Source organism: Oncorhynchus keta, chromosome 10 (assembly GCF_023373465.1).
Source record: "Oncorhynchus keta strain PuntledgeMale-10-30-2019 chromosome 10, Oket_V2, whole genome shotgun sequence".
Lineage (NCBI taxonomy): Eukaryota > Metazoa > Chordata > Actinopteri > Salmoniformes > Salmonidae > Oncorhynchus > Oncorhynchus keta.
In genome coordinates, this window is record NC_068430.1 from 47,697,713 (window position 1) to 47,717,265 (window position 19,553).

A 19,553-nucleotide genomic window follows, 5' to 3' on the forward strand; every position below is an offset into this window, starting at 1 on the left:
TATCAGAGCCAAAGGTTTGAATCACCGCCAGTTCAAGGCATTTCTGACGGAGTTAGAAACGGAGCATGGTGATTTGCCTTATCACACAGAGGTGCGATGGCTAAGCCAGGGAAAGGTGCTTCAAAGATGTTTCGAGCTTCGTGAGGAGATTTGTCTGTTCTTGGACAGCAAAGGGAAAGACACAACACAACTCCGAGACGAAATGTTTCTGTGTGAAATGGCTTTTCTGTGTGACATTACGAGTCATCTGAATGCAATGAACTTGCAGCTGCAGGGTCGGGATCGTGTCATCTCTGATATGTACAGTACAGTGAAGGCATTTAAAACCAAACTGACTCTGTGGGAGACGCAGATGCGGAAAGAAAATTTGAGCCACTTTCCCAGCTGCCAGACCATGAAAGAGAAGCTCTCTACCAGTGCGTTCCCGAGCGCACAGTTGGCTGATAAAATAGGTATGCTTGCCGCTGACTTTCGACGCCGATTTGCTGACTTTGAAGCACAAAAAAGCAGGTTGGAACTGCTCGGTAACCCATTTGCTGTTGACGTGGAAAGCTCACCACCAAACCTCCAAATGGAGTTGATTGACCTCCAAAGCAATGATGCACTGAGGGCAAAATATGCGGCAGTGGGTGCTGCGGAGTTCGCCCGTTTCCTCCCCGACACAATGCCCCAGCTGCGCATCCAGGCTGCTCAAACGTTGTCTATGTTTGGCAGCACATACCTGTGTGAACAACTGTTTTCTTTGATGAACTTGAACAAAACATCACACAGAAGTCGACTTACTGCTGAACACCTCCACTCAATTCTGAGGATTTCCTCAGCTCAGAGCCTTACCCCGAACATTGATGAACTTGTGGAAAAGATGGGACACCACCAAGTATCACCCTCAACCTCAAACAAGTGAACATTACTGTGCAATCACATATTTAGAGTTTTTACTCAGTTCAAGTTTAAAAGTTAAAGTTTAATATTTGTTTTCACTGCATGTTACTTCTCCTTAAACAAAGTGTTGTTTTTGATTAATAGATTTTTGCACTTTATTTTATTGTATTTCAATCCAATTATATTTTAAAAATATTTCAGTTGAGTGGATGATAGAAAATTGCTATTATTGTTTTTTTCTTTGAAGTAAATTTAGCCCACTTTTGCTAAAATAGAAAATATAGGCTACTGATGGTGCCTTGAATACCGGTTTCTTTCATTTAATGTTCATGTTATGGGGATTTTTATATAAAGGAAATTTGTCTTTTGTGTCTGTTGAAAATTAAAGATTACTGACAGAGCCATAAGAAAATATTGCTTTATTTATCTGATCATATTGGAATATATTTGTTAGGTTTTCAGTAGGTTCAATTAGGTTCACTAGACTATATGCGTCATTTAAAAATGTTTCAATGAACATTCGAACAGTCCGGCCCTCGGCTTGTAGCTAAATTTTTTATTTGGCCCTCCGTCCATTTGACTTTGACACCCCTGGCCTACACCCTTTGACATTTCACAGGTCTAGGACAGCTCTGGGCTTGAACTCGCTTCCTGACCTTGTGTGATATGATGCTGAGCATGCTTCTGTGTAGGTCAACCGTTATTGTGGTGTTGCAGGTAAGTATGGTGTATGTTGTGCTTTGTGTGTGTTTAGTCCATCAATTTCTCTTTCAGGGGAACAGTTAATCTCGTCAGTGTGTTGTTCTTTTGTGTTCAGTAGGTGACGACGATTGCGGCGGTACACCGCTTCTTCTGTGGTGCGGACATGATATGAACTTTCAGTGTCAGGTGGCTGGATGACGACTGCTGGCTTCTGGATTTTAACTGACTCTCCGTCTTTCAGTGGTGGCAGTGGTCTCGCTGACCTGTCGTTGTATCGCTTTTGTTGCTGTTTTCTCTGTGCATGTTTTTCATGCATTTTCTTGTAGCTGACGACCTCAGCTTGCAACTGTTGGTTGGTGCTGGGAAGGATGGAGCGAAGTCGGCGTCTCAACAACAGCTGGGCTGGTGATTTGAAGTTGTCAACTGGAGTGTTGCGGTATTCAAGGAGACTGAGGGAGGGGTCTCTCCTGTCTGCTTTTGCTTTGTCCATGAGTGATTTAGCAATCTGCACAGATTTTTCAGCAAGGCCATTACTTTGAAGGTAATGTGGGCTTGCAGGGACATGTGAACTCCCATGCTTTTGTGAAGGATTCAAACTCATTTGATTTGTAACAGGGGCCTTTGTCAGATATTACAGTCTCTACAATGCCATGCCTGGAAAAGATTGCTGCAGGTGTGGTGCTGTGAAGCTTGTCGAGTTCAAAGTATCTGCTGTAGAAGTCCACTGTTATGATGTAGTCCTCATTGTTCCAGGTGAACAGATCGGTTGCCACGACCTGCCAGGGTCGGTCTGGGAAACATTAAGGTAACATTGGCTCTTTGGTGTTTAAGGAGTCGTCGCTCAAGACAGGTGCCATATTTACCAACAATGTCCTCTATTTGTTTGCACATTCCGGGCCAAAACACTTTTCCATGCCCATGTGTCCAGCATGGATCTTTGTCAAAATATCTTCTCTGAGACTGGCAGGAATGATGATTTTCTCTCCTTTGAAAACTATTCCGTTGATCTGTGATAGTTTATCACGATGGTTCCAGAACTCTGAAACGCTCTGTAGGCATTTTCTCCTCAGCTGTGTATGATTTTCCTCAGCTGTGTGGGTTGTGAGTCCTTTTCTGTTTTCCTCTGATCTCCTTCAGCCCTAATTGGTAAGTTGCTGTACACAGTGTGCACTTGCATGTCCATGCCTTCACTGAGGTTGCTGTCCTTGTAGGTAAGACACTTCCTGGATAATGTATCTGTGACAGGGACTTCTTTGCCTTTACGGTGAGTGATTGTGAAGTCATATTTTTGTAGTTGAAGGATCATTCTCTGTAGCCTTGGACCTAGTCCATACTTAGTCCATACTTTGATGTGTCCACTTGGAGTCTGAGCTCTTTGTTGTGGTCGTAGTAGGCAAGGATTGGTCCTGGTTCTCTCGTGATCAAGTCTTTCACTCTCTGGAAAGCGGTGTCGTGTTGCTTGTCCCAGAGGAACCCACTGGACTGCTTTAGCAGTTGACGCAGGGGTGCATTAGCATTGGAGAGGCTGGGTGCGAACTTGGCTAAGTAGTTGACCATGCCATGCACTGTTTCCAACTCTGCACGGTTCTTTGGTGGCTCCATTTCTTTTATGGCTGAGATCTTCTGTGGATCTCGCTTGATTCCATTCACTGTGAGAAGATGTCTGAAGTAGCTGACCTCTGTAGCGCCAACTGTGCTCTTCTCTGAATTGAGCCGGACTCTCTCTCGCGGGACCTATGCAGCATCAAGCGAAGGTTTCTGTCGTGTTCCTCTTTGGTACGACCATTGACAAGGATGTCGTCCACAGTTGCCACAACTCCGTCGAGGCCCTCGTACACTTTGTTGATCTTTTGCTAAAACTTGTCTTGGGCCGAGATAATCCCAAAAGGCAGGTGACGAAACCTGTAGCGTCCAAACGGTGTGTTGTGAGCTTAGTTGACTCTTCTGTGAGCTTGATAGCCCATAGCCTGATCTGGTGTCCATGACACTGAAGTAGCGTGCTCCTGCCTTCTTATGTGTGATGCAGTCTCGTGTCAGTAAAGGGTAATGGTAGCCTTGTTCAAGTCTCTTGGGTCGAGATATACTCTGAGCTTGCCTGTGCCTGGTTTCTCCACCACCACTAACGCATCTACCCAATCTGTCGGTTCTGTAACCTTGGTGACTACGTCAGATTGCTCCATGCTCTCCAACTCTTTCTTCAGACAGGTGCCTTTTACTGTGAGCTGTTCACGACCATAACCAGTCAGTCTGCACGTGGTGGGCTGTAGCTCGCACTCAGATGTCAAGGGTACTTATTCAGAGGAATAATGTTTACTTGTGCACCAGTGTCTAGTTTGAACTTGAACTCTGTGCCTTATGTTCCTATCTCAATGTCAGCAAAGGTTTGCTCTGTCTCTGATATTAGATTTCTGTGTCACTGAATCAGTAAACAGTTCATCAGCATTTGACTCTTTGATTGACATTTCATCTTCACTCCACTGCATATACTGTATTTTCACAGTACACTCTGCACACTTTTGCAAAGTGATTCCATTTCCCATATTTAGTACACTGTTTGTCTTTAGCTGGGCAATTTCCATGTTCGCCATGCACTTTGTATCCACAACATCTACACGTTTTGGGGCGTTTTGAGTCTGTGTTGCTCTGTTTTGGAGCGTGCTCTCTGGGCGCCAGAGGTGTGATTTGATTTCTGCCTGACTGCATGCAATGCTTGTTCATGTGATGCCCTCGTGCTGCTGCCCGACATGGTTTTCATCTAAACCAGTGCTAGCTTGTGAGATCTGGGTATGTCGATAGCTTTGTCCAGCGTTAGCTCAGACCCAACATTCAAAAGTTATGTATTCCAAATACAATACGGTCCCTGATGAGTCCTTGTTTGCAAAGTCACAGTATTTCACAAGCAGATGCAGCTCAGGTCACAAACTGTTCAAACAATTTGCTAGCTTCCTGTACTTTCTCATGGAATTTGTACCTAGCGAAAATCGTATTGGTCTTTGGAACAACATATACTTCAAAACGGTCGTAGTATGTTTTCAGTACCTTTTGATTCAGCCTCGGTACGTGTCCATGTGTTGTAAACACAGGAGCAGGTAGCTGCATCTTTCCTCTTCTCTATAATTCAGTGGACCCGTGAACATTAGCTCCACATTCTGTTTGAACTTATGCCATGCTTCGTGTAAGTTTGTAGACTCACAGTCCATTCGAGTTGAAGGAACTCCAGCGAAATACATCTTTTAGTCCCTTTACTCTAACACCATGTCTTGTTGTGCATGCTTCGTACAAAATAATAAAACACGATAGGATATTTCTAAACTTAGCTCTTTATTAGCTAGCTCTTTATTAGCTAGCTGAACAGGCATGTTCACGTGTCTCATACCATGATCAACTGACCATGACCTCACCGCCTGGGTGGTCTTAACCAATCATCAGTCGAATGGACTGAGTCTACAAACTTACCTGGCATGGCATAAGTTCAAACAGAATGTGGAGCTAATGTTCACGGGTCCACTGAATTATAGAGGAGAAGAGGAAAGATGCAGCTACCTGCTCCTGTGTTTACAACACATGGACACGTACCGAGGCTGAATCAAAAGGTACTGAAAACATACTACGACCGTTTTGAAGTATATGTTGTTCCAAAGACCAATACGATTATGATATGGCAGTAAAACGCATCCAATTACAATTCAGTATGTTTACACATATGAATATTACAAGGGCGAACAACACCGGACTAACCACACTTCCCTGAGGAGTATCATTGTCCACTTCAAACCCATTGACAATTCTGACCCCACCCACACCCGTATTACTCGATCAAACAGGAAGTCCATGATCCAGTTATACAGACGTCCGACAATGCCCAATGCACTCAACTTGATCAACAACCCTTCCCTCCACATGGTATCGTAAGCCTTTCAGTGTCAAAATACACAACACTCATCACCCCTTTAATTGTCAGGGCTTTCGCTATCTCTGTACTAACTGTCACCAGGGCATCCATGGCAGACCTCCCTCGCCTGAACCCACACAGTACTACGCTCATCAAACTCCTAACTTCCAAGAGACACAGTGTATTCGGAAAGTATTCAGACCCCTTCCCAACTTCCACATTTTGTAACATTACAGCCTTATTCTAAAATGTATTAAATATATTTTTTCTCAATCTACACACAATAACTCATAATGACAAAGTGAAAACCGGTTTTTACTTTTTTTTAAACAAATGTATTAAAAATAAAAAACAGATATCTTATTTACATAACTATTCAGACCCTTTGCTTTGAGACTCAAAATTGAGCTTGGGTGCATCCTGTCTCCATGGATCATCCTTGAGATGTCTTTACAACTTGAATTGAAACCACCTGTGGTAAATTCAATTGATTGACAGTCCATGTCAGAGCAAAAACCAAGCCATGAGGTCGAAGGAATTGTCCGTAGAGGTCCTCGACAGGATTGTGTCCAGGCACAGATCTGGGGAAGGTTACCAAAAAAAAAATGCAGCATTGAAGGTCCCCAAGAACACAGTGGCCTCCATCATTGTTAAATGGAAGAAGTTTGGAACCACCAAGACTCTTCCTAGAGCTGGGCACCCAGCCAAACTGAGAAGTTGGGGAGAAGGGCCTTTGTCAGGGAGGAGACTAAGAACCCGATGGTCACTCTGACAAAGCTCCAGAGTTTCTCTGTGGAGATGGGAGAACCTTCCAGAAGGACAACCATCTCTGCAGCACTCCACCAATCAGACCTTTATGGTAGAGTGGCCAGATGGAAGCCACTCCTCAGTAAAGGGCACAAAAGAGCCCACTTGCAGTTTGCCAAAAGGCACCTAAAGGACTCTCAGACCATGAGAAACAAGAGTATCTGGTCTGATGAAACCAACATTGAACTCTTTGGCCTGAATGCCAAGCATCATGTCTGGAGGAAACCTAGCACCATCCCTACTGTGAAGCATGGGGGTTGCAGCATCATGCTGTGTGGATGTTTTTCAGCGGAAGGGATTAGGAGACTAGACAGGATTGAGGGAAAGATGGTGCTTCAACAAAGTACTGAGTGAAGGGTCTGAATACTTATTAAGTAAAAGTTATATTTCAGTTTTTTATTTGTAATATATTCGCTTAAATAAATAAAAAAGTGTTTTTGCTTTGTCATTATGACGTATTGTGTGTAGATTGATGAGGGGAAAAAAACTATTGAATCCATTTTAGAATAAGGCTGTAACGCAGGGGTGGGCAATTCCAGTCCTCGGGGCACCTAATTGGTGTCACAGTTTTGCCCAAGCTAACACACCTGACTCCAATAATCACCTAATCATGTTCTTCAGCTCAGAATGCAGTCAGGCTCCCGAGGACTCGAGTTGCACACTCATGCTGTAAAGTAAAACAAATTGGAAAAAGTCAAGTGGTCTGAATACTTTCGGAATGCACTGTACATCATCCTACTCGCTATCATATTTTCCATCAATTTACACATGTTGGATGTCAGTGCGATAGGTATATAACTGCCCACCCTAGTGGGATCTTTACCTGGTTTTACGAACGGCAACACCACTGCAAGTTTCCACTTAGCAGGTTATCACCCCAGTCCTCCACACCTTATTATACAACCCTAACACTGCTTCCAACACACTGTCCGGTGCATGCTTAAACATCACATAACATCTTCTCCAGGAGCAGACTGCTCGTAGCTCTCCAACGCCCTTGTCATCTCAAACATAGAGAACTCTGCAACCATAAGTTCTCCTGACTCCCCCCCTTTCTCTGTAAAAACATCTCCATGCTATTTTAACTTTTCCCTATGTATCCTCTTACTCTCATCACACAGGTGCTCACATCAATGAACTGGTGCAAACACACCACCTAAGACATTTGCCTTTTCTTTACGTGATACGGCTGTGACGTTTCCTTCTACCAACACTAGAATTCCAGCAGTTTTACACTTCCCTATCATTTTTTGTAACATTTTCCAAAACACACCAATTTTGGTCCCTCTACCAGTAGTGTAGCAAAATACCTGCCATGCCTCCCTTTTCGCTGTCTTAATAGTTCTTCTCGCTATCACTCTCTTCCTTTTATACTTCATGAGATTATTTTCTGTCAAGCCATTCTTAAGTATATATCTCTTTCCCACACCACTTTCGAGCACTCATCTGTCCACCACAGCACCACCTGCCATCATCCTCCCCCATACCCACTGGAACAGTCACATCTGCATCTGATGTTATTACAGACATTACTGCCTCAGCGCACTCGTCCACAGACCCTTCCCTTGATAACTTTTGTCCTGCTCTCTCGCACAGGTACTTGAACATCTTCCAGTTAGCTTTCCCAAAGCACCACCCCTATGTCTCTACTCTGCATACACACACATATTGACCTTTCATCTAACCGTAAAATTATTCCAGAACCACCTATGTGAAGCTCGCCACAATAAAGATTAGCCACAATAGTGGAATTTGCAGTTTGCCTTAAATGTAAAAGTCCAGCATTGAAATGGATACAAATAGTGGAATAATGCCATATTTGGAATAGATATGTATCTATTTATAAACCCTTCACAGTTTTGTTATGTGGGTGTCACTGAGTAGTCTGATACCTCATTTCATGGACCCAAGATCCATAGGTAAGGCTGTACATTGCAATTATGAATGTTCAATAGACAGTAGGTTGAATGGTGAGCTAATTAGGCTCATTTCACAGTTGTGTCAAAGTACTGGCAATAAGAGCTAATATTTTGTGTAAACTCTTCACAGTTTTGTTCTGGACTGATCGGATTTCATGGACCCACAGTTAAGGTTCTGCAATAAGAGCTACAATGCTCTTATTATGCCAAAGTCGATGCCTCTCCTTGTTTGGGCGGTGCACGGCGGTCGACGTCACCGGTCTTCTAGCCATCATTGATCTAGGTTTCATTTTCCATTGGTTTTGTCTGGTCGTCTAACACACCTGGTTCCAATCCCATTCATTAAGTGTTGTGTATTTAACCCTCTGTTTCCCCTCATGTCCTTGTCAGAGATAGTTTATTGTTATGTTCATGTTTTATGGATTGGTGTGCCGACGGGTTCTTGTACCCACATTTAAGTTATTATGGACTTTGGTTTTGGAGTTTGTTTTAAGTTATACTCCAATTATACAAAGTTTAATTATCCTGCGCTTGACTTCCCTGCCACCTACATACACGATGTGACAAATATTTGCGCAAACTCTTCACAGTTGTGAACATTTCATGGACCGAAGATCGATAGTTAAGGCTGTACATGCCCCAATGCAATTCTGAAGTCTAATACACCCACAGTGCGATTTCAACTGATAAAAAAAGTCTAATTAACAAATGATTGTCTTTTGATGAATTTAACATTTTACACTTGTTAAGCATCAACTAGTCCAAATATGGCATAATTCCACTATTTGCATGTGTTTGCCTCAGTTTCAATGCACACTTTTATTTTGAAGGTAAACTGCAAATTATACCATTGGCTGGCTTGACATAAGTGGTGCCAAAGCAGGCAAAAGCAGTCCAGCAATGCATCGTGACACTGATCAACCAATGGTGTGTTTGATACGACACACAGACATACCACCCGATGATTTACACCCCCCCCCCACCCCCCATTATCATATTGGAGGAAGAAATACAGAAATAAATATATACATTAATTAAAGTATGAATAATTAGATAATACATAGATAAAAAATTAAATACATACAGATATGTAGAGAAAATTAATTTTATTCTGTATTTTTGTATTTCCTTGCTCATTTATTTAATGATATGTTGAGTGTTGACCTAGAAAGAAGAGAGGGGGAGAAGATGGCAGAAACTGAGGTTTTGGTTGAAACCGCTAGTGAGTTGGGTGAAGCTAATAGTACATAAAGTGAGAATGGGTGGGGGTTACATTGGTGAAGAAAAGGGGAAACGATAAGTAAAACTGTGGTGGAAAATAGGAATCCACTAGACTCGTTTTTTGTCAGAGTGAGGGTTTTGGATCAATTCTACTTGGGAAATCCATTTAACATCTCGAGAAAAATCTAGAATGTGTTGGAGAAAAGAAAGTGTGGAGTCGGAGTCACAAGAAGTGGTCTTATTTTTATATTTTTTTGTGTCTGTGGAGCAGAAGAAACGTGCAAAGACTCAAAAAGATATTGGAGTGGAATGTTTCCTGTATGGATTTGCATATCAGGGCTCCTATCAAGGGGGTTATTTATGGGATGGCGCAAGAAATAAAGGCAGAGGATATAACTGAAGACATTGATTAAGAGGTTGGTGCACGTTTCTCATACAAAGTTAGGATTCATGAGATACTCCGTAAGAGCTTTGTACACAAGCCCCTCAGTGTCATAAATGTAAAAGATTTGGTCAGATTAAGTGAAATGCTACAACTGTGGAGGTGAACATGCGCCTGAATTCCTGGAGTGCCCTGTTAGAGTGAAGGAGTATGAGGCCGCAAGCGTAAGGAGTGTCCAACGTGTATCCTATCTGGAGGCTGTGAGAAGATTGGAAGGAAAGTGTGGTGGGGAAGAACTGAGGGATAGTGAAATGCTACATGGCAAAAAGGAGGACTTTGTATTATTTATTGCTGGTCATAAACTGTACAACACAAGCGGAGAAAAAGTGCTAGAGAATTTGAATCATTGTGAATGCAGCTGAACATTTTTTGGCTGTGATTTCACAGCCGAGGCCGTGCAAAAAATCCTGTCTGTGAATGTTCCGCCATTACAGGTGCCTGTGTAGGGATGTCTTTTGGAGTGGACTGTGATTGAAGAAGTGGAATGTTTTTTTTTTTTAGTTGACATGTTTAATTTAGTCATTTGTACGATGTCATTTCTCCCCTTTCCCAAAATGTTTTTTTTCGTTTCTTATTCAATTCCCATCCAGCTGGTGGCGGTAGTGCATCATTAACATAGGATGCCAACCTCCGTTAAACCCCATCGAAGAAGAAGATAACGTGATGATTTATTTATTTATAATTTCATTTAATTGTAATTTATGGCAGGTTTGGTCCCCCATATAAATAGGCAAACAATGTAATCCAGTTGACTATCTAAAATGTGGTTCTTCTTATGTGTTTTTTAAAATCATCAATCAGAATGTATGTACGTAACGTTACACTGTTTCAGACCGGGCAGCATTCGTGGTAAGACTCAAGATTCCTTTATCATTAACTTTACTTGTGGGAGGAGTAGGGTCCGTATCAGGGTTACAAAACGTGAAGATTTAATTGAAAAAACACTCTGATTCCTGCTTCATAGTTGGAATACTTACATATTGTAACTTTTGGAGGAGTGATGTATCGGCGACCATTGCAGTCCATCGTAAGGAACATTATAAATGTGTCATCATCAAGAGCCACCCTCGGAAAGGTAATTGAAGGCTAATGTTAGCTAACGAGTGTAGCTTAACATTAGCTGGCTAATGGCTTTAGCTTAATGTGAAGTCGCAACATTTATTGGTAGCCAAATTAAACAACTCTAGCGAGCAAGTCACGCGCACTGTGATTGGACAGTAAAGAATATATAGTTTCCGTACTCTATTGAGTGTTCCAAAAACATAAGATAAACATGATCTAACGTTAGGCTTTATCAGCTAACATTGATTCCAACCCAGGTGAACTTAAACATGACCAGACTCAATAATTTATACCGCGTTCAGAAAACTGGGAACTCAAAGTACCCGTAGACTTATTCCACATTTTGTGTTGCAGCCTGAATTCAAAATGGATTCAATATTTTAAAAATCTCACCCGTTTACACACAATACCCCATAATTTTTTTGCAATTTTTGAAAATTAAATTACATAAATATTCACATAAGTATACATAAGTATTAAATACTTTGTAGAATCACCTTTGGCAGGTATTACATATGTGAGTCTTTCTGGGTATGTCTCTAAGCGCTTTCCACACCAGGATTGTGTACCACTTTTTAAAATTATTATTCAAGCTCTGTCAAATTTGTTGTTGATCATTGTTAGACAACCATTTTCAAGTAGATTTAAGTCAAAGCTGTAACTCGGCCACTCTGGAACTTTCAATGTCATCTTGGTAAACAACACCAGTGTATATTTGGCCTTGTTTAGGTTCCTGCTGATAGGTGAATTCATCTTCCAGTGTCTGGTAGAAAGCAGACTGAACCAGGTTTTCCTATAGGATTTGGCCTATAGGAGTTTATTTTTTTATCCTGAATGATTACAAGCATACCCATAACATAACGCAACCACAACTGTTGAAAAATATGGAGAGTGGTACTCAGTAATTTGTTGTATTGGATGTGCCCCAAATATAACACTTTGTATTCAGGACAAAAAGTTATTGCTTTGCCTCATTCTTTGCAGTACTACTTTTGTGCCTTGTTGCAAACAGGATGCATGTTTTAAAATATTTCATTCTGTACGAGCGTCCTTCTATTCACTCTGTTAATTAGGTTAGTATTGTGGAGTAACTAAAATGTTGTTGTTCCATCCTCAGTTGTTTTCTCCCATCACAGCCATTAAACTATAACTGTTTTAAAGTCACCATTGGCTTCATTGTGAAATCCCTGAGCGGTTTCCTTCCTCTCCTTCAACTGTAGTGACTGGGTGTGTTGATACACCATCTCAAATCTAATTAATAACTTCACAATGCTCAAAGGGATATTCAAAGTCTGCTTTTTTTAATTTAAATTTCAAATTAATTTTTAAATCTACTAATAAATCTTCTTTGCAAGGTATTGGAAAACCTCCCTGGTCCTTGTGGTTGAATATGTGTTTGAAATTCACTGCTCGGCTGAGGGACCTTACAGATAAATGCACAGTGGTTCTTCCTTTAAAAGTTGTCGTACTGCAGCACACCTTGCAGGCTGCTGCAGAATTCTATGACCCGTTATTTATTAAATGTCAGCCATGGTTGCCATTAATGTTAGTGCTAGTTTGACCACCAGAGGGCATCTTTGAGAAGCATTTGACTTTAAATATTGGCTGTACTAGAGAATTTAACTTTTTTTGTTAGAACATAGTAAATGGGACTGAGTTTAACTTGTTATTGCTGCAATCCCGATATCGGGATAAGTGTCATCAACAACCGCTGAATAGCATAGCGCTACATACAATAAATATTACTATAAATATTTATATTCATGAAATCACAAGTGCAAATATAGGAAAATATAGCCTTTTGTTAATCCACCTGTCGTGTCAGATTTTGAAATTATGCTTTACAGCGAAAGCAATCCAAGCGTTTGTAAGTTTATCGATCGCACGATAAAACATTAAGTACACTTAGCATCAGGTAGCTCGGTCACAAATCAGAAAAGCAAATCAAATTAATAATTTACCTTTCGGATGTTTTCACTCACGAGACTCCCAGTTACACAACAAATGTTATTTTTGTTCCATGAAGATTATTTTTAGATCCAAAATACCTCCGTTTGTTTATTGCGTTATGTTCAGAAATCTACAGGAAAGAGTGGTCACGACAACGCAGACAAATTCCAAATAGTTTCCATAATGTCCACAGAAACATGTCAAAAAAATGTTATAATCAATCCTCAGGTTGTTTTAAAATATATAATCGATAATATATCAACCGCAAATGTCTTTCACAGTAGGAGAGGGAAAAGAAATACCTATCCAAACTCTGTTGCGCGAGCAAAACTCACGTGACCACTTGACTTGACGTGATGTTATCGTTCTGGCTCAAAATAGAAGCCACTTCCTGTTTTGATTTTCCACAGGGTTTCGCCTGCAATATCAGTTGTTTTACTCTCAGACAATATTTTGACCGTTTTGGAAACTTTTGAGTGTTTTCTATCCAATGCTAATAATAATATGCATATATTATCAAATGAGACTGAGGAGCTGGCCGTTTACAATGGGCACCAAGCTACTCAATACTGCCCCTGCAGCCATAAAAAGTTAAGAAATTTAACTTAATTAATTTGATTAATATTATGGTGTTTCTATTCCAAAAAAACATCAGTTTTCTGCTAGGAAAATATGGCTCTGTACAACGGGACCGGTCCGGCATTAGGTTACTGTACTAAGAGCAAAGTAATCCTAACATTTCCACACCCTAATTATAGGTCAATACCCAAACCGAGATTCAGCGAAAATAAAAAATCACATTGTTTTATCAATACCAGTACCCATGCTTGTCCCAGAGCAGTGCGAAACGGTACTGAAATAGTTGACCACATGTCATTTAGTGATATTTATTCCCATAGTAAATCGTTATGTATCCATAACGAAATAAACATCTGCATTAGAATTTTAATGTAGGGTTAATAATAATATATTTGTAGGAGTTGATTCATTTGGGGGGGGGCACAATCTGGTTTTAGACTCGGTAAGATGGACTCACTGATTGTTGAAAATGATGAGCGATTGGCAAAGGCAATCAACATTGCTCTAATCACAGTCAGAAGACAGTTGAAGAAACTTGTGTGGACCGGTTGGGAGTAGGCCTAGGCTACTAAGGGACTGTGAGTGAAGAGCATAATGATCCTAACATTTCCAAATAAATTTCTGATTGTTTATCAAGACCAGTCCCCATGCTCTGTCATTCAGTGATATTGATGGCGCAGATTGTGCTGATAGTTAAATGCATTTTGCTAGAGTATTTTTATAATTATTTTATTAACCTCTCTAGGGTACGTGGGGCGGTAGCTTCCCACCTGACCAACATCCAGTGAAATTGCAGAGCTCCAAATTCAAAAACAGAAATACTGACTATAAAAATTCAGAAAACATACAAGTGTTATACAAAGTTTTAAAGATGAACTTCTTGTGAATCCAACCACTGTGTCAGATTACAAAAATAATTCACGGCGAAAGCATACCATGCGATTATTTGAGAACATCGCCCAGCAGACAAATCATTACAAACAGTAACCAGCCAACTAGAAGAGTTACAAGTCAGAAATAGAGATAAAATTAATCACTTACCTTTTGATCTTCATATGGTTGCTCTCAGAAGACATTAATTTACTCAATAAATGTTAGTTTTGTTCAATAAAGTCTCTCTTTATATCCAAAAACCTCTTTTATGTTCGCGTTTTCTTCAGTAATCCACAGGCTCAAACAGTCACAACAGTCACAACAGGCAGACGAATCCAAATGGTATCCGTAAGGTTCATAGAAACATGTCAAACGATGTTTATATTCAATCCTCAGGTTGTTTTTTTTAGCCTAAATAATCAATAATATTTCAATCGGACAATAACGTCTTCAATATAAAAGGTAAACAAGAAAGGCGTGCTCTGGGGATTGCGTATGAAAATGCTCTGACACTTTAGGGTCCAGTCATTCTGACTGGTCTTACTCCCTCATTTTTCAGAACACAAACCTGAAACAATTTCTAAAGACTGTTGACATCTAGCGGAAGGCATAGGAACTGCAATTTGAGTCTTAAGTCAATGGATACTGTAAATGGCATTGAATAGAAAACTACAACAAACAAAACAAAATCTTACTTCCTGGATGGATTTTTCTCCGATTTTCGGCCTGTTTCGGCCGGTTCTGTTATACTCACAGACATTACTTTAACAGTTTGGAAAATTTAGCGTTTTCTATCCAGATCTACCTATTCTATGCATATCCTAGCCTCTGGGCCTGAGTAGCAGGCAGTTTACTTTGGGCACACTTTTCAACCGGAGGTGAAAATAATGCCCCCTAGTTAAGGAAAGTATAAATAATGTACAGTATCCAAGCTAATAGACTATCCTTTGTAAAGGTTGAGTCTATTCCCCTGCTAATAGCCAATCCTAGAAACATTGTTTGTAAGATTTCACAGCCTGCTACGCTTGTTTTTACTCCCTGTTTTTAGAGGGGGGGAAACCAAAAGCCCACTGCATGGCCGGCCAAACCCTCCCTTAACCTCAAGCGATGAGCAATCCCGTATCCGGGAGGGTAATCATAGCCTCAAGCGCATTACCATAACGCAACGTTTCCTATTCATGAAAATCTCTAATGAAATAAATATATTCAAACACAAGCTTAGCCTTTTGTTAACAACACTGTCATCTCAGATTTTCAAAATATGCGTTACAGCCAACGCTAGACAAGCATTTGTGTAAGTTTAGCATGGCATAATGCTATGCTAGGCTGTGCTAGCAGCAGGCAACATTTTCACAAAAATAAGAAAAGCAACCAAATTAAATAATTTACATTTGAAGAACTTCAGATGCTTTCACTCAGGAGACTCCCAGTTAGATAGCAAATGTTCCTTTTTTCCAAAAATAATATTTTTGTAGGCGAAAAACATCACGTTTGTTCTTCCTGCTTGGCTGAGAAATCGACAAGCAGTTATGCATTAGCATAATGCAACGTTTCCTATTCATGAAAATCGCAAATTAAATTAAATAAATATATTGAAACACAAGCTTAGCCTTTTGTTAACACTGTCATCTCAGATTTTCAAAATATGCTTTTCAACCAAAGCTACACAAGCATTTGTGTAAGTGTATTGATAGCCTAGCATAGCATTAAGCCTAGCATTCAGCAGGCAACATTGTCACAAAATCAAGAAAAGCATTCAAATAAAATAATTTACCTTTGAAGAACTTTTGATGTTTTCAATGACGAGACTCTTCGTTACATAGCAAATGTTAATTTATTCCAAAAATATTATTTGTGTAGACGAAATAGCTCCGTTTTGTTCATCACGTTTGGCTAAGTAAAAGACTGTAAAATACAGTAACTTACAACGCCGAACTTACAGTCACTTACAACGCAAACGGAAAAATACTGCAGCTGGAGATTACGCAATAATTGTGACGGAGGACACCAAGCGACCACCTGGTAGATGTAGTCTACCAATGATATGCCTACAAATACGTCACAATGCACCTTGGGCAAGCGACAGAAAGCCTAAGCTCATTCGTGGCCCATTCACAGCCATATAAGGAGTCATTGGCATGAGGCGGTTTAAAAAAATGCGGCACTTCCTGATTGGATTTTTATCTGGGTTTTTTCTGTAACATCAGTTCTGTGGCACTCACAGACAATATCTTTGCAGTTTTGGAAACGTCAGTGTTTTCTTTCCAAAGCTGTCAATTATATGCATAGTCGAGCATCTTTTTGTGACAAACGTTCCCGTTTTAAACAAGAGATTTTTTTCATCCAAAAATTAAAATGGCGCCCCCTATATCCAAGAAGTTAATCGGTATCGGCGTTGATAAATCATAATCGGTCGACCTCTAGGGTCCTCCCATAAACACCATTCATGTTTAGTGTTTTACGTATCGTAGAGTCATCAACAAATGTTAGCGTGTTCCAGAGATTTCTGTAAGTATTTAGCTGACACTCTGGGATTCTTCATAACCTCATTGTGCATTCTGTGCTGTGCTCTTGCAGTCATCTTTGCAGGATGGCCACTCCTAGGGAAAATAGCAACAGTTCTGAACTTTCTCAATTTATAGACAATTTGTCTTATTAAGCTTTTAGAGATACCTTTGTAACCCTTTCCCGCTTTATGCAAGTCAGCAGTTCTTAATCTTAGGTCTTCTGAGATCTCTTTTGTTCGAGGGATGGTTCACATCAGGCAATGCTTCTTGTGAATAGCAAACTGAAATGTTGTACTTAAATTATTATTATTTGATTTAAGAGCAAGGCAGCTCTAACCAACATCTCCAATCTTGTCTCATTGACTGGACTCCAGGTTAGCTGATTCCGGATTCCCAATTAGCTTTTGGGGAAGTCATTAGCCTAGGGGTTCACATACTTTTCCAAACTAAACTGTGAATGTTTAAATTATGTATTCAATCAATATAGACAAAAAAAATAAATAATTCTGTATTACTAGTTTAAGCACACTGTTGGTCTATTGTTGTGACTTAGATGAAGATCAGATTGAATTTGATGACCAATTTATGCAGAAATCCAGGTAATTCCAAAGGGTTCACATACTGTTTTCTTGCCCCTGTAGTTCATTCCTTCTGAGTTCATCACCAGAGAGAGTTAGCCTATCTTCCAGCCAGGTGCCAATCCATACAATACAGACAGGTGTTTGGTAAACATTGCTCTGTAAGCAATTGATGTAATAAGTAATCAACAGGCTAGTAATCTATGACTGAGTTGTTGTGCTAGTCTTCGAGTACATTTCCATAGCATTGAGAACAATGTTAATGTGGACCTTACCAGTCCCACGGATAGAGGGAAGTGCTTCTAAGGACTAATGTTGTGTCATGCAGCACATTTTATATTTTCTAAACACGACCGAAACTCCCAGAGCCACTTCGCTTCAACACCATTGCCCAAATATTCCTAAAGGGACTCTTTCATTGGCACACTGAAAAATGTGTGTGACACTTTACAGGCCAATTAGGCTGCTTCTTAAGTGTGTGGGGGTGTAGAGAGCAGGTGTAAACTCAATAGTGGTTTTGGATAGAATATGGGCCTGGGAGTCTTGGTTGACACACACCTCTGCTCTCTCCGTCCACAGAATGCTCCCTCCCCGACACTCTCAACTCTTGGTTCCTGGTGGCACAGCTCCATGTCTGGTGAGTACCTCTGTGTTTACACCCCCTCTTACAGGCCCTCCTCAAGCCAACTTTACTTAGCCCCCCCCCACTGTACAGTTTGGAACTTAAAGCACCCAAAAGGGGGTACAATGGCGATGCTGAGACTGCCTTTTATTTTCTTCTTCGACCTCAATGCTGTGTTCCTTCAGTTGGTCTGTTCTTTGGTCTCCCATCTTCTATTCCTTTGACGTCAAATCTAGAATTGAAAGTGGTGTTAAGAATTTTTTTTGTGTCCGATAGGCATAAGCACATCTACACGGAGCATACCAAACATTAGGAACATTTCCAGATATTGAGTTGCATCCCCCCCTTTTGCCCTCAACTGCCTCAGCATGGACTCTACCAGGTGTCAAGCGTTCCACAGGGAAGCTGGCCCACGTTGATGCCAAAGCTTTCCACAGTTGTAAAGTTGGCAGGATGTCCTTTGGGTGGTTGACCATTATTAATACACACAGGAAACTGTTGAGCATCATAAACCCAGCAGAGTTGCAGTTGACACAAACCGGTGTGCCTGGCACTTGCTACCATACCCCGTTCAAAGGCACGTAAATTATTTGTCTTGCCCATTCACCCTCTGAATGGCACACATACACAATCCATGTCTCAAGGCTTACAAATCCTTCTTTAACCTGTCTCCTCCCCTTCATCTACGCTCATTTTAAGTAGATTTAACAATTAACATCAGTAGGGTATCCTCGCTTTCACCTGGTCAGTCTATCATGGAAAGAGCAGGTGTTCTTAATGTTTTGGTTACTTGGTGTATGTGTAGAGTGCAGTGGTAAGGGCTTAATTATTTCTGCTTGTACAGGTACTGTTGTCCCCCACGATGAAGTGGGGAGGGGACTGTCAATCTGTCACCGTCCGTTAGTACGTTAGTCATTAAAAATTTTAATGGGCACATATGCATATTTAGCAGATGTTATTGCGGGTGTAGCGAAATGCTTGTGTTCCTAGCTCCAACAGTGCAGTAGTATCTAATAATACACAAATCTAAAAGAATGGAATTAAGAAATGTTTAAATATTAGGATGAGCAATGTCGGAGTGACATTGACTAAAATACAGTAGAATATAATACAGTATATACATATGAAATGAGTAAAGCAGTATGTAAACATTTATTAAAGTGACCAGTGATTCCTTAGGGCAGCAGCCTCTAAGGTGCAGGGTTGAGTAACCGGTTGGTAGCTGGCTACTAATGGCTATTTAAGAGACTGATCGCCTTGAGATAGAAGCTGTTTTTCAGTCCCAGCTTTGATGCACCTGTAGTGAACTCACCTTCTGGATGATAGCGGGATGAACAGGCCGTGGCTCGGGTGGTTGATGTCCCTGATGATCTTTTTGGCCTCCCTGTGACATAGGGTACCGTAGGTGTCAGTACCCGACGGTAGTTTGCCCCTGGTGATGCGTTGTGCAGACCGCACCACCTTCTGAAGAGCACTGCGGCTGTAGGCGGTGCAGTTGCAGTACCAGGCAGTGATGC

General features: G+C 40.8%; 1 protein-coding gene across 8 annotated transcripts in view; it reads left to right on the forward strand.

Annotated features, from left to right (window-relative positions):
* Positions 1 to 10,518: 10,518 nt before the first annotated feature.
* Positions 10,519 to 19,553, forward strand: part of LOC118388879 (ubiquinol-cytochrome-c reductase complex assembly factor 1-like) — a 41,517-nt gene continuing 32,482 nt past the window's right edge. For 5 of the 8 annotated variants that reach the window (XR_008144644.1, XR_008144643.1, XM_035778438.2 and 2 more), the window contains exons 1-2: positions 10,728 to 10,940; positions 17,994 to 18,051. Coding sequence is in view for 5 of the 8 variants with exons in the window: in XM_035778438.2 (XP_035634331.1) it covers positions 10,909 to 10,940; positions 17,994 to 18,051 (90 nt within the window). In the remaining 3 variants the exon portion in view is untranslated. The other 3 variants (XM_052527235.1, XM_052527236.1, XR_004826632.2) reach the window with 2 other exon arrangements.